General features: G+C 45.7%; 2 protein-coding genes across 2 annotated transcripts in view; one reads left to right on the top strand and one right to left on the bottom strand.

Annotated features, from left to right (window-relative positions):
* Positions 1 to 10,491, top strand: part of LOC106519128 (transmembrane protein 163) — a 20,300-nt gene extending 9,809 nt beyond the window's left edge. The window contains exons 5-8 of the mRNA XM_014010670.1: positions 256 to 352; positions 5,641 to 5,752; positions 8,329 to 8,470; positions 8,682 to 10,491. Coding sequence (XP_013866124.1) covers positions 256 to 352; positions 5,641 to 5,752; positions 8,329 to 8,470; positions 8,682 to 8,742 — 412 coding nt within the window. The 3' untranslated portion in view covers positions 8,743 to 10,491. The remainder of the gene's footprint in view (positions 1 to 255; positions 353 to 5,640; positions 5,753 to 8,328; positions 8,471 to 8,681) is intronic.
* The window catches only part of LOC106519126 (alpha-1,6-mannosylglycoprotein 6-beta-N-acetylglucosaminyltransferase A), a gene marked incomplete at its 5' end in the record, with an annotated part of 22,402 nt that continues 19,479 nt past the window's right edge, over positions 9,872 to 12,794 (bottom strand). The window contains 4 exon segments of the mRNA XM_014010669.1: positions 9,872 to 11,395; positions 12,128 to 12,285; positions 12,448 to 12,522; positions 12,630 to 12,746. Coding sequence (XP_013866123.1) covers positions 11,197 to 11,395; positions 12,128 to 12,285; positions 12,448 to 12,522; positions 12,630 to 12,746 — 549 coding nt within the window.

Below are 12,794 nucleotides of genomic sequence, written 5' to 3'. Positions count from 1 at the left end.
GATGAAACGTTTCACTAAAGAAGAACCCATCCAGAGGACCTACTTATATTTTCTTTTTGATTTTTGTAAATTAATCACTCTGTAAATTAATCAATTTTATTACTTTAAACTGCAAAATTTCTCTATTTTTTGACAAAAATTAGATTTATAATAAGGTTTTTGAAAGTTTAAAGTATTAAAATGATAGCTGGAGGATTTAGATTTTATAATAAATCTGGTCTTCAGTCTGTCTTTCCTCCTCCTCCTCCTCCTCAGAGCCTGTGTTATCCTGGGCATCATTTTCATCCTGTCCTCCCTGTGCATCATGGGAAAGGCCGTCCACGACCTCGCCACCAAGCTGCTGCCTGAAGTGGTGAGAATTGATTAAGTGACACAGATGTCTAGTGATCCTCCTGATCTACCTTATAACAGGTTTATCTTCATAAATAATCCTTTTAATTTCCTCTTACTCAGCGTTTTCTCCTGCAGGCGGCAGATGCCAGAACAAGAATGTCAGGAGATTTGTTCTGTTGACATATTTAGATAAAAATAACAATAAATACTCAACATGTTAAAGCTAGTCCTCTCTTCAATTTATATTTATAAAAAATATTAAGCCTAAAATCTCCTGAAACCATGATGTTGACGATGTTGGGTTTTGACATTTGTTTAAGTTTTTCTCCTATTTGCTTTGTTGTTCTGTTTTTGAGGTTCAAATCCTAAACAGCTCGTGGAAATGAAAAATGCAAACGAGGATAAAGCTGTCTGATCAAGGGGGGCAGGTGGGGGAAGCACCATTTTTTGGGGTTGGGGTTGTCATTGCRCCCTTTGACCCTCCATCTTGAGGGCGCCCTTGTAAAAAAGTGTCTTTAAGGACTAATTTTTATGCAAATTTCCATCATAACTCATTTCATATTTTTGTTTTTGTCTCAGACCCGTCTGAAGCTTTCCTTGGTTCTGGGCTCAGTAGTGTCAGATTCATGATGACGTCCTAAATCAGGGGTGTCCAATCCACCGTCCAGTATGGTTCATATGTTTCTCTGTTCCACCGTCTGATCTGAATGGATGAGTGACTAACAGGGAAACATGTAACAGGTCTCTCTTGTAAATAAGACATTGGGCCTCATGCAAGAACATATTTGTATTCTTATCCTAAATTTCTCTTACTTTTGTTCGTACGAGGGGTTCGTACGAACATGTCACRTCAGATTCAACAAACTCTTCTATCTTCAGGAAAAGTGTGTAAATGAGCTGCATAAACTGATGAATGTGTATCAGCTGCTCGTGCACGGGGAGAGGTGATTTACATAATTACCACCCTAAAAACACCATAAAGATATAAGTTTCCTGCCTCACCTACCAGGATGTGTCCATTTATAAATGACATCGCAAAGTAAAAAAGAACTTTACGAGTTCAGAGACTGAAGTCCTGCTCTCAGAGATCCAGAAAAGAAAATCTGTCATTTTTAGCAGGTCAGCTGTGGAATTAAAGGATCTGCCTTAAAGCCGAGGAATGAAATGATGACTGCTGTTAATGTCGTGTCTCCTGTGGGTCGTATACAGACACAGACATAAAAATCTAAATCATATTCATCTCTCTCTGTAGTCCTGCTCTGGCTTTTCTTTGGTCAGATATTTTTAATTTAAGTGTAAACAACTGTGTTAAATAGTTTTCATTTATTCAGAAGAAGAGCAGTCGCGCACCGCCCCGAGGTGTTGTTGCTGCTGGATGAAGAGTGTCACAGATCTCAGGTGTGACGTCTTCAAATAGCTCCATCACCTTGTTGCTAGGCAGTCATCTCCGTAGAAACAGCCAAGGTGAAACTGAGAAGAAAGTTTGAGGGATTATTATTAGAAGGATTGTTAATAACATGACGGGACTTGCGCTTGGTCTGGAGTCAGGTCTTGGGGGGCAGCAGCTTGATCATGGAGGTCCAGACCTCTCTTTCTACAGCCACCTCATCCAGCTGGATCCAGCACCTGGTTTTTTCAATCACTGTGGTCCTGAGCACAGGTGAGTGACGGACTGTAGACCAGCAGGTGAACAGAGAGCTTCTCCTGACAGCTCAGCTCCTTCTGAACCACAGCGGACCATCAGAGTCCAGAAAACTGCAGAAGCTGCACCGATCCTCCTGTAGATCTGACTCCCTGTTCTCAAAGCTTCATGTGTTATATTATTAATATTAAAATCAGAGCGTGAACACATGAAGGTCTCTGCATCCACTCAGCTGTCAGCTGAAACAAACCACGTATTTCTGCTCTGATGGGAAATCCCTCCTCAGGATCCAGACGGAGGTCTGACGTGTTCAGAGCCTGGAGAGAGACGTGCTGACACCGAACATGAACGCAGCTCTTAACATTTACATTTTCATGAGAAATACTTGAGGTAAACCTTCCAAGCAGAACCTCAGCTCAGTGTAGAACACCTGACCTTGGATCTGCAGACCCTGAAACTGAAGAAGAATCCTTGTTGAGGGTTGGAATGTGATCACAGAATGCCTACATGGAGAGATGAGATTGGTTTTCTGACATTAATTAAGTGCAGAGGAGCAGTCAGATGATAAAGCCTCCCCTCCCCTAAGCAGCATCTTTAGCAGCTGCTGCTTACCTCATTAACATTTCATAAAGATGTGGAGGAGTGATGGAAACAAGACCTGATTTCTGAGGAAGACTGTGAGGACACATCAGGTCTGAAGCAGCAGAGTGAAGCAGTTTGACTAAAACAAATAAAACAACGGTCATGTTTACGCTTCAGTCTGTCTCTGGAAAACACAGGTGGTCCAATAAATCTATACTGAGTCATGAGTCTGGATGACTTGTTTCAAACTCTGACACCAATTTAACAGAAAAGATTAAAAGGATGTGACATTTGTAACCCAGCTGATCCTAATGAAACCAAATCAACATTTCCAGGTTTGTCATCAGGTCCTCTCACACATAAAACCTTTTATTATAATTACACTGCTCAGTTACAGTTATCCAAAGCAACGTCTCTGATTGGTGGTTAGATTCTCTTTAAATATCTTAGGGTTTTGTTCACAGTGAGGGAAGAACGTTCATCAGATCTACAGAAGGATCGGTGCAGCTTCTGCAGTATTCTGGACTCTGATGGTCTGTTGTGGTTCAGAGCGAGCTGACAGAGAGCTGCTGGTCTACTTTCCTTCGCTCATCTGTGGTCAGGAACTCTAGTGACCAAGAGAACCAGATCTCAGATTCAGGAGGCCCAAATATGTTTTCTCTGCAGGGTAACTGGACTCTCCTTTAGAGACAGTCTGAGGAGTTCAGTTCTTCAGGAGAGACTGAGAGTAGAGCTGCTGATCCACATCCAGAGGAACCAGTTGAGGGGGTTCATCTGGTAAGGAGGACCTGTGTGTTTTGGACATGTCTCGCAGCTGGTCTGAGAACAACTTGGAGTCTTCCCAGTAGAGCTGGAAGAGGTGGAAATTGAGGTCTGGACCTCCATGATCAGGCTGCTGCCCTCAAGACCTGGTTCTGGACCAAGAGAGGATGGATGTACAGATGGATGGATGGATGGATGGATGGACAGATGGATGGACGGATGGATGAATGAACAGATGGATGGATGGATGAACAGATGGATGGACGGAAGGATGAATGGATGGATAGATGGATGGATGGATGGATGGATGGATGAACAGATGGATGGATGGATGGATGGATGGATGGACGGATGGATGGATGGATGGATGAACAGATGGATGGATGGATGGATGGATGGATGGAYGRAYRGATGGATGGATGGATGAACAGATGGATGGATGGATGGATGGATGGATGGATGAACAGATGGATGGATGGATAGATGGATGAACAGATGGATGGATGGATGTTTTTCATAAATCCACTGTTGTTCACAGGTTGTGTCTGTGAGTCAATGGCTGTGTCCACAATGACAGGCCGGGTCCCCCGAAGGTGGAATTTGTCGGCCGCATACGTCACAGCGCCGCGACGAAGGACGTCGAAAACCGAAGACTCCTCCGATGCGTCCGACAAATACGTCCTTCCTTTGGCCCGAATCGAAGGACAGGTCTGATGGATCSTTSCCGGCCCAGCATATCCCATAATGCATTGCGGCCCGACCGGAGATTTTTTTAAGCTAGTAATGGCGGACGAAGCGAGAGAAAAGAATACATTTTAAATAAAAATATGGTGATATAAAAATTTAAAAAAATTAGCGGTTGTAATTCTAATACTTTTATCATTTGAATGGACATGTTTTTAAATATTATTTTTGTCATTAAAAAACGCGAAATAAACATGAACCTACAGCGGGTCAATTAGTTCTTCAAATGATACTTTTAAGTTAATTTTATAGTTTTGTGATATTAATAATGCTAATATATTGATATTTTTCTAGTTTTGATTTAAGTTTGCTTGTTTAGCGTCGTCACAGTTGCTAGGTGACATGACGTACGCCGGGGTAAGGAGGGGAGGCTAGACCGTCCAAATTCACAGCCTCTTTTTTTCCGGTCTTCCCGGTCTACCAAGGACCCGGCCTGTCATTTTGGACACAGCCAAAGTGTCATCCTTCTGTTCATTTGTCCCACAGTTATGACATACGTTTGTCAGCAAAATATCCTCTGAATCACTGGAAGTTTTTTTAATAAAACCTCTTCATCATTAACATCAGTCAGACTTGTTTTCCTCAGTGTGAAACTCGTCCTTGGTTCTCTGACTCAGGTCTCTGCAGCTCCTCCTTCAGGTCTGAGGCGATGCAATATTAATATTAACGCTGCTGCAGAGAGCGCTCCTCTCCTCTGCAGAAATGTTCTTTCAAACCAAACAAACAGCAGGAGTGGAGCGACAGAAGATAACTGGACTGAAAACGTGTTGTGGAGCAGAACCGGTTCTCCTCTGGAGGATCTGCACCGTCTGCAGAGCTGAGAGTCACTGAGCACCAACATCCCACATGATCTGTTAAAGCTTGATGTGTGTGCTGAGGAAGGACTCACAGATACTACCACTCCAGATATCAGCTTCATTTTTGTAAAACTGCCCGAGCTTTAGCCTTTTTTGTGTTTGGTAGGGTTGGCTGGTCATTTTACATCAAGTTATTCAGCTGTAAACAAACATCTTATGGTTACTTTCTGAGAGTTTCACTCAAATCCATTCAGCAGTTTGTGGGATATTTTGCTAACAGACAGACTGTGATGAAGCCACGTGTTAACCCTCGAAGCACACGATGAGGAGGACTCTCAGCTACAACCACACCAAGTTCTAGCTCAGGACCTGCCGAATTCAGAGTTATTTTGTGTTCGCTGTGGTGGATTCGCTGAGGCGGCCATCTTGGATCAGGGTGGCTCCAAACACTGCCTGAGAGCGTCAACAAAATTCATCCAGTAGTTCTGAAGATATTTTGCTAACAGACACTCCCCTTTCCTTCATGCTGGTAGGCATTAATGACAAACTTTAAAATCTCACCTGTTATTTCTCAAAATTACACATTTTGTTGATTTAAAACATTATTTGGTTCTGAAGTGAACCGTCATAGCCTGAGAGACAAAACTCAGGGCACAATGAAGAGGAAATGTAGAAATAAGTTGCTTAATCAGAACAAACAAACAAACATCATGATGCTCCTCTTTTGTGGGATGTAAATCTAAAGACCACTCAGGTCATCTCTCTCTGTTTGTCTCTCAGGACGACTTCCTGTTCAGCGTGTCCATCGTCAGCGGCCTGACCTGTCTCATCCTGGCGGTCATCAAGTTCATGCTGGGCAAAGTGCTCACCAGCCGAGCCCTGGTCACCGACGGTAGGCACTCGCTGAACGTTGAACCTTAGTGTTCGACTGCAGGAAACTTTACAGAATCAGGTCGTCTGCAAACTTGACTGTAATTTATTAAGTATACTGCATTTTATACAAATCGAGATGTTCTGTTCTGTTCTGTTCTTTTAAATTGCCCCACAAGAGAAGTCAATCCGACCAATACAAGTTTTGCCAAGCTCCGCCCACACATTAAACCCCACCTATTATCCAAACTCCCCTAGTAATGTTTAGGACAAACCCCACCCACACAACAAGAACCTCCCCCTACATGGTGCAGAGACCCTTACAGCAGCTTTACTCTGCTCACTTTAGGAATTTGTTCAAAATTTTTGTCAGGAGTCAGCATAAAGGTTTTATTTTTACCAGGCTTCTAGTTTCTGCTTTAAAACATCTTTATTTTACTCAGAGGGATTTTATTTTGAAATATTTCATCTTATTACATTTGATCATTTATTGAATCACATTTATCTCATAAGTTGTTGAAGAAATAAGTTTGAAGCAGTATTTCCTTCAGGACCTCCAGACCTTAAAGCTCAGCAACTGGTCTAAAGTTCCTGCTGGTCCTCAAGAAGTCCACTTGGAGTCATTTAGATGAGGACTGCAGTCCAGAGATCCAGATGGAACCAGATGCTCAGACGCTGCTGGTTATTTCAATCAGAACCTCTTGGTTTTATCTGTGTGGACATCGTTGAATCAGTGGTGGTTCTGGAGGCAGGACTCGAACCCAGGTTCTCCGACACCGGTGTCTTCTGGTCCTGGACCTTCCTGCAGATCCACTGAGTCCTCTTCACATTCTCAGATGTTCTGACAGAACTTTAACTTTAGAGTTTTGTTGAAAACCTCAGAAAGTGATGAGTTGTGAACTTGCAAGTATATACAAGATTTCTACAATTGAATATTTAATAGTGACTGTGGAGACCCAAAGACCCGACCGCCAAGACCTGAAGCAGACATAAGGTAGACTAGTCCCAAAGACCCCGAGATAGACCCCAAGCGTGGAGTCCCCAGTGGCACCAGTGCAGGAAGAACCCCCCCCCACCCCCACGCCATAGGAGAGAACCAGGAGAACCCCCTTCCCACCCCCCTCCCGCGACCCCATGCAGTACTCCCTCGAGGTTGACAGCGGCGAGCTCACAGGCCCCGCTGGCACCTGCCGTGCCGGAGAAGATCCAGGTATGGACACAGAGGCCTGGGCCCCCACGGTGCACCACCCTCAGGCCAAGGCCCGATAGGGCCAGAGGACTCAGGCCTCACCAGACAGTCACCGGGCCCAGCCAGCACATGCCCGTGCGCCCAGCCCCAGACACCGAGGGCCACCATTGCACCAGCGGGCAGAGGCTCAGCCCACCAGAAGGCTGAGTGGCAGGCGGACAAAGCCCACCACCAGCAGTGGGCCCCCAGGTGAAGAAGGGGAAGCACAAGTCTCAGTCTGACAAATATTCAACCATACACAGACACAATCACATGATCCCACCCTCATCCTCACACCCACTCATTCAAAGACACACAAGATGGACGCAATACTCCAATCACACTCCCCATACACACTCTATACCCCACAGGTCCAGGACATGCACCCGCCCCAGACGGAGGGCAGCCCACATCCAAACCCAGGAGGTAGACCCATTCATTCTGGGGTGGAAAGGAGCAGACAGCCAAGGTCCAGCCCTGACCGCACCAGGCTGACCGGTCAGCCCCCCCGCTGCAGTCAAGCCACACCCCCAACCACCCCCACACACCTCCAATGGCCAAGCGCGCACCCCCAGCCGACCACCCCCCGGACTCCGGCAGCCACCCCGGCCAGTGGGCCAACCCCGGCAACCAGGAGCCATACCCCGGGAATCCAAATGGCTCCAGGGAAGCCGGAGCACCAGCCCCACCCCCGGCACCCCCCAGGCCCCGAGTCCACCCACAGCCCAGGGTCCCACCAGACAGTCCGCCCCTCCTCCGGACCCCATCCCTAAATGGCAATCGGGGAACGGGGTAGTGAAAAAGACCCCCCCCCCACACACACACACACACACCTCCCCCCTCAGATGTGCTGTTGATGTGTGTTGTTCTATAATTAATTAAAATGGGGAAGAAGAAGGGGCAGAGGCCAGCATGGTGCCAGTTTTCCCTCCATCCCAACTCTAAACCAAAAACCTAAATGTTTACAAGCAAACATTGGGAGTGGGCACAGGCATCAGTGATGAGAGTATTCATCCTGCCCCAAGTGCCCACCCCCGAGTCCCTATATGTAAATGTTATGAGGATGTTATAAGTGAATGTCTAGGGTGTACAGTAAAATTGGGGCACAGGTGGCCCCAGGACTTTTAGTTCCTGCTCCAGTCCTGAAGTTTAGTTTGTTGCTTAAACCTAAAAACTTTCAGTCGTCATGGAGGACGAAAGCAGCAGCTGTTTGTTCTTTATTTTTTTTATTCATCACTTTTATTCCTCTCAGCTGACATCAGGAATCAAACCATCAACCTGACCAGCTATTAGTTCTGAGCTTTTTCGGTTTGTGACAGACCTGGACTCCATTTATGCCCTGAAACCAGGTTTGTTTTGCGTCCCCTCAGGGTTCAACTCTCTGGTCGGGGGGATCATGGGCTTCTCTATCCTCATCAGCGCCGAAGTGTTCAAACACGAGCCCAAAGTCTGGTACCTGGACGGGACTATAGGTGTCCTCATGGGCCTCATCATCCTCGCCTACGGAGTCAAGTAAGTGAAGTTCTGTCAATATCTTACCTGCTGCAGGTGCCTCTCAGTTTGAGGAAAATGGATAATCTGGCAGCTAGCTGTAGCACTTCCTGTGCAGCCTGCTGTACTTCCTGTTGGAACACATGGCCCGCTCCACACGTGAACATTTCAGACAAAATGTTCAGATGATGTCTCAGCCGTCCTTTTGACACGTCTTCTCTGTCTGCCGTAGGTTGCTGATGGACATGGTCCCTCGAGTCCGACAGACCAGGAACTACGAGCGCTTTGAGTGACGGATCACAGAGGAGGAGGTCTGACTGAGGAACTGTAGAGACCATCACACTGGGTCCTTCGGGCATCAGGATCTGGGACTGGGTTTTGGTGTACAAATCGTCTCAGTGAGTGGACTGACTACGTCCTCACGTCTCCTCAGCTGTGGACAGATGAGCTCGATCCACCAGAAACTTTCATTCAGGAAGTGGTGTGTTCCAGCAGGAGTTCATCACTCAGCTGAGACGTTTCTGGTCTTTTAACTTTTTATTACCTCATCAGTTCAAGAAGGTCCACAAGGACTGGGCTACCTGGAAGCTTAGGTGCTGAAGAGGAAAAAAGAAACCATTCTCTTGGTGTTTTACAGAACTCGACTCTTATCTGCAGCAAACTGCAGGTTTAACAAAAAAAAAGTTTGTCAGTGATTTGTTCAGAGCCGTCGCCACCTGCTGACCAAACTGAAGAACTGCAATGTTTTAAATATTTATATTTAATATCCAAAATATACACAAATACACACTGGGTCCTTGAGGACCTGCTACTGTAGTAATATGTACAAAATGAGTACAGATACCACATACTATAGGAAGTTGAGTAATATCACACATACCTGAACTCTCCATCTCTGAACTTTAAAGTTTTGTCGAAACAAATAAATTGTGATGTTTGAGTTTTTCTTAGAGCTTCAGCTCCACAAAGCTTTAGTCTCAGGATGCCCTGCAGAACCAGACAGATGTTTACAGATTGTGACTCAGAGCTTTTATTTGGGATCCATGCATTTTCTCACCAGCTGCTGTTTGATTTGTTCCTCCTTGTGTCGACACATGAAGCATTTACACAGTAATTAACTTATTGGTGTTCATCCTTTACGCCGCCCTGACTCACAGGGAAGAGAGCCCGGGTCAGACCCAGAACTCTCCGGACAGATTATAGATCCTCTCTGGACCGGGACACCTTGGGGACCTGCTGGAGGAGCAGGTCTGGGTTTCTGTCCTGGACCTGTTCCCTCCACAGACTGATGTGTTCCTCAGGGGGACCCTGTGGTGACGTTTGGTAACCCCTCAGATCAAAGTGTGTCCAAAACTGTTCTTCTGTAAATGTTCTGTAGATTTAACGTTTAATGTGATGTTGAATAAAAATCTGAGCCGTTTGTCACAGAAAAAAGATTTATTTAAAAATAAAGTTGTTTCCCTCTGACTCACAAACAAAAACAAACTGTTATTCACTTTTCTGGATTCTGGATGCTTCAAACTTTAAAACATAAAAAATCCTTTTTTTTTTTTTTACTAAAGGAAACATTCGATGCTGATGATGAAGATGATGATCTGTTATGTCCAATGAGGCTTCAGCTGCTGGGAATTCTGGGTAAATTAGAACAGACTCCAGTCACATGAGCTCGTCTGATGGGAGTCATGGGAACTCCATAATCTAATCCACTGAATTACCTTTAACTCAGTTACATTTACTCCAATTTAACCAAAGATATGTTCAAAATAAAAGCACAAAAAGGCACATTTTATAAAAACAAAAACATTAAACTTGGCAGCACGACATGATAACGTTCATTCTGATTTTACATTTGTGCAAAGACAAAACACGATTGGAAAATAAAAGCTTAATTTAAAAAAAAGCACAATTGTTACTGTCAACTTTTAAAGAGATGAGAGAAAAAAGTTTTTACCCAATTCACGTGAAAAATAAAACCTTCTGACGTCTGGATCAGACTTAAAATCAGAACCCCTCTTTAAATTACTCTCCATAAATAAAACAAACAAAATAGACCTCGCTATAAATAAAAAACAAAAACAAAATTCCAGCAAAACAGAGAAAAAGGTTTGTGTACAAAATAAATACATATAAACATACAGTGTCACTAAGATCTGGTTAAACCTCTGTAGATCCATTAACCCGACCCAAACAGAACATCTGTTTAAAAAAAGCTCCAGGTGAGGACGTGTGCTGCAGGGACACCTGGTGGACAGTTTGTCTTTGTTCGGTCCGGATGTTGTGCTGCGACGTTTCAACAAATCTCTACTGGCCGTGTACAGAACAACAGGAAATATGTGACAATGACACGTCTGTGGGGGGGAGGGGGGGTTCTGGGGTCGTGTGGACCCCTAAACCTCCCAGAAGCAACATGGAGACTTCAGTCTGCTCAGACCAGAGGGACCAGATGGTTACAGTGTAAATCTGTGTTTCCAGTGCAAAGCTACCTAAACAATAACAGTGTCAGAGTGTGGGGGGAGGGGGGAGGGGCGGCTGCTTAAGTCCAACTTCCTGTCTTGATTCAAGTAAAGTCCCTCCTGGACTCCTGGCGCCCCCTGCTGGTGACTCTGAAGGTTCATGTTTGTTGGGGAGGGAAATAATAAATATGAAGAATAAACTCGGTTCTGTTTCTTTTTTTTCCTTTTTGTTTTCGTCTCTCGCTCCTCCTCCTCCTCGACTCCGCCCCCTGCCCCTTCCCCACCTCCTTCTTGCTATAGGCAGTCCTTGCAGAGCGCCACCTGGCCCTTCATGTAGTCGCGGCAGGGGCAGATGCGCCGCAGCGACTGGTGCGCCCCCGCACAGCTGAACAGCAGCAGGTCTGACTGGAAGATGCAGTGTCGACGCGTCTCGCTGTACGCCGGGACCACCGTGTCAGCGCTGGACTCCACCGTCTGACAGTCCACCCCGAACCTGAGGAGCACAGCAGGACTCCATCAGACCGGTGAAACTCTACAAGTTGGTACAAATGTGTGTGTGTGTGTTTGTTTGTGTTTTCGTTTGTGTGTGTGTGTGTGTATGTGTCTGTTTGTTTGTGTGCCTGTTTGTTTGTGTTTGTGTGTCTGTTTGTGTGTGTGTGTCTGTGTTTGTGTGTGTGTGTGTCTGTGTTTGTGTGTCTCTTTGTTTGTGTTTGTGTGTGTGTTTGTTTGTGTGTGTCTGTTTGTTTGTGTTTGTGTGTGCATGTGTGTCTGTTTGTTTGTGTTTGTGTGTGCATGTGTGTCTGTTTGTGTGTGTTTGTTTGTGTTTGTGTGTGCATGTGTGTCTGTTTGTGTGTGTTTGTTTGTGTTTGTTTGTTTGTTTGTTTGTTTGTTTGTTTGTTTGTGTGTGGACGGGTTTTTCCTACAACATGGGGTATTTTTTACAAAAAAAGCAGCCAGGTGGGGACTGAAGTGAATCGTGGGGACCATTGTCAGGTCCCCACGGGTCCAAATGCATGTTATAGGTGTGGGGTTAGGTTTAGGACCAAGGTTTATGTTAGTTTTAGGGTCAGGTAATTTTCTGTGAGGTTAATTTTAGAGTATATGGTCAGGGTTAGGATATAAAGTCTAAAAAACATGAATGGAAGTCAATGGAAGGTCCCCATGGGGTTGAGAAACAAACGTGTGTGTGTGTGTGTGTGTGTGTGTGTGTGTGTGTGTGTCCCACCTGGCCAGGTCCTTGTCTTTGTTCAGGTGCTGGAAGAAGGCGGGCTCACAGATGAGCTGAGCCTCCTGACACACCTGCTTACAGGACTGGCCCGGCTCGGCCTGTTTGACCTGCAGGGCGCTGAGGGGGGGCCACATCACCTGACCGTGACAGAAGTCCTGACGGGACCAGGAGAAACACACAGCACCCATCAGTCACCTTCAGCTCACAGGAAGACACTTTTAGGACAAAGACCAAACTGATCCCTGTCCTCAGGGACAGTGGGATTATTAATCCTCACAGATTATTAGTCAGGTTGTTGGAGGAGCTGCAGGACGTACCTGGTTCTGGATGAAGGCGTTGACCCTCTGCAGCATCCCCTCACAGGTGAACTCGTACGGCAGGTAGGGCTCCATCTGACAGAGACACAAAGACTGTTAACAGAGAGCAGGATCCTCAAACACAACACTTCTACAGTCACATCCAGGAGTTTGTTTGTTTGTTTGTTTGTTTGTTTGTTTACCTTCTGGCTAAGGATGGAGCGGATGGCCTTCTCCACCTCCGCGGGGTTCTCGATGTCCACCGTCCAGACGTGTGGCCGGCCGATGTACACCTCAGCGTACGGGTGCTGGGAGGTGAGCTGCAGGCAGAGAGAGCGCCGGCAGTGAGACGAGACAAAGAGGACAGA

The sequence above is a fragment of the Austrofundulus limnaeus genome, unplaced genomic scaffold, assembly GCF_001266775.1.
Source record: "Austrofundulus limnaeus strain Quisiro unplaced genomic scaffold, Austrofundulus_limnaeus-1.0 Scaffold72, whole genome shotgun sequence".
NCBI classification, from domain to species: domain Eukaryota; kingdom Metazoa; phylum Chordata; class Actinopteri; order Cyprinodontiformes; family Rivulidae; genus Austrofundulus; species Austrofundulus limnaeus.
This window is presented reverse-complemented; position numbering and strand designations above follow the sequence as displayed.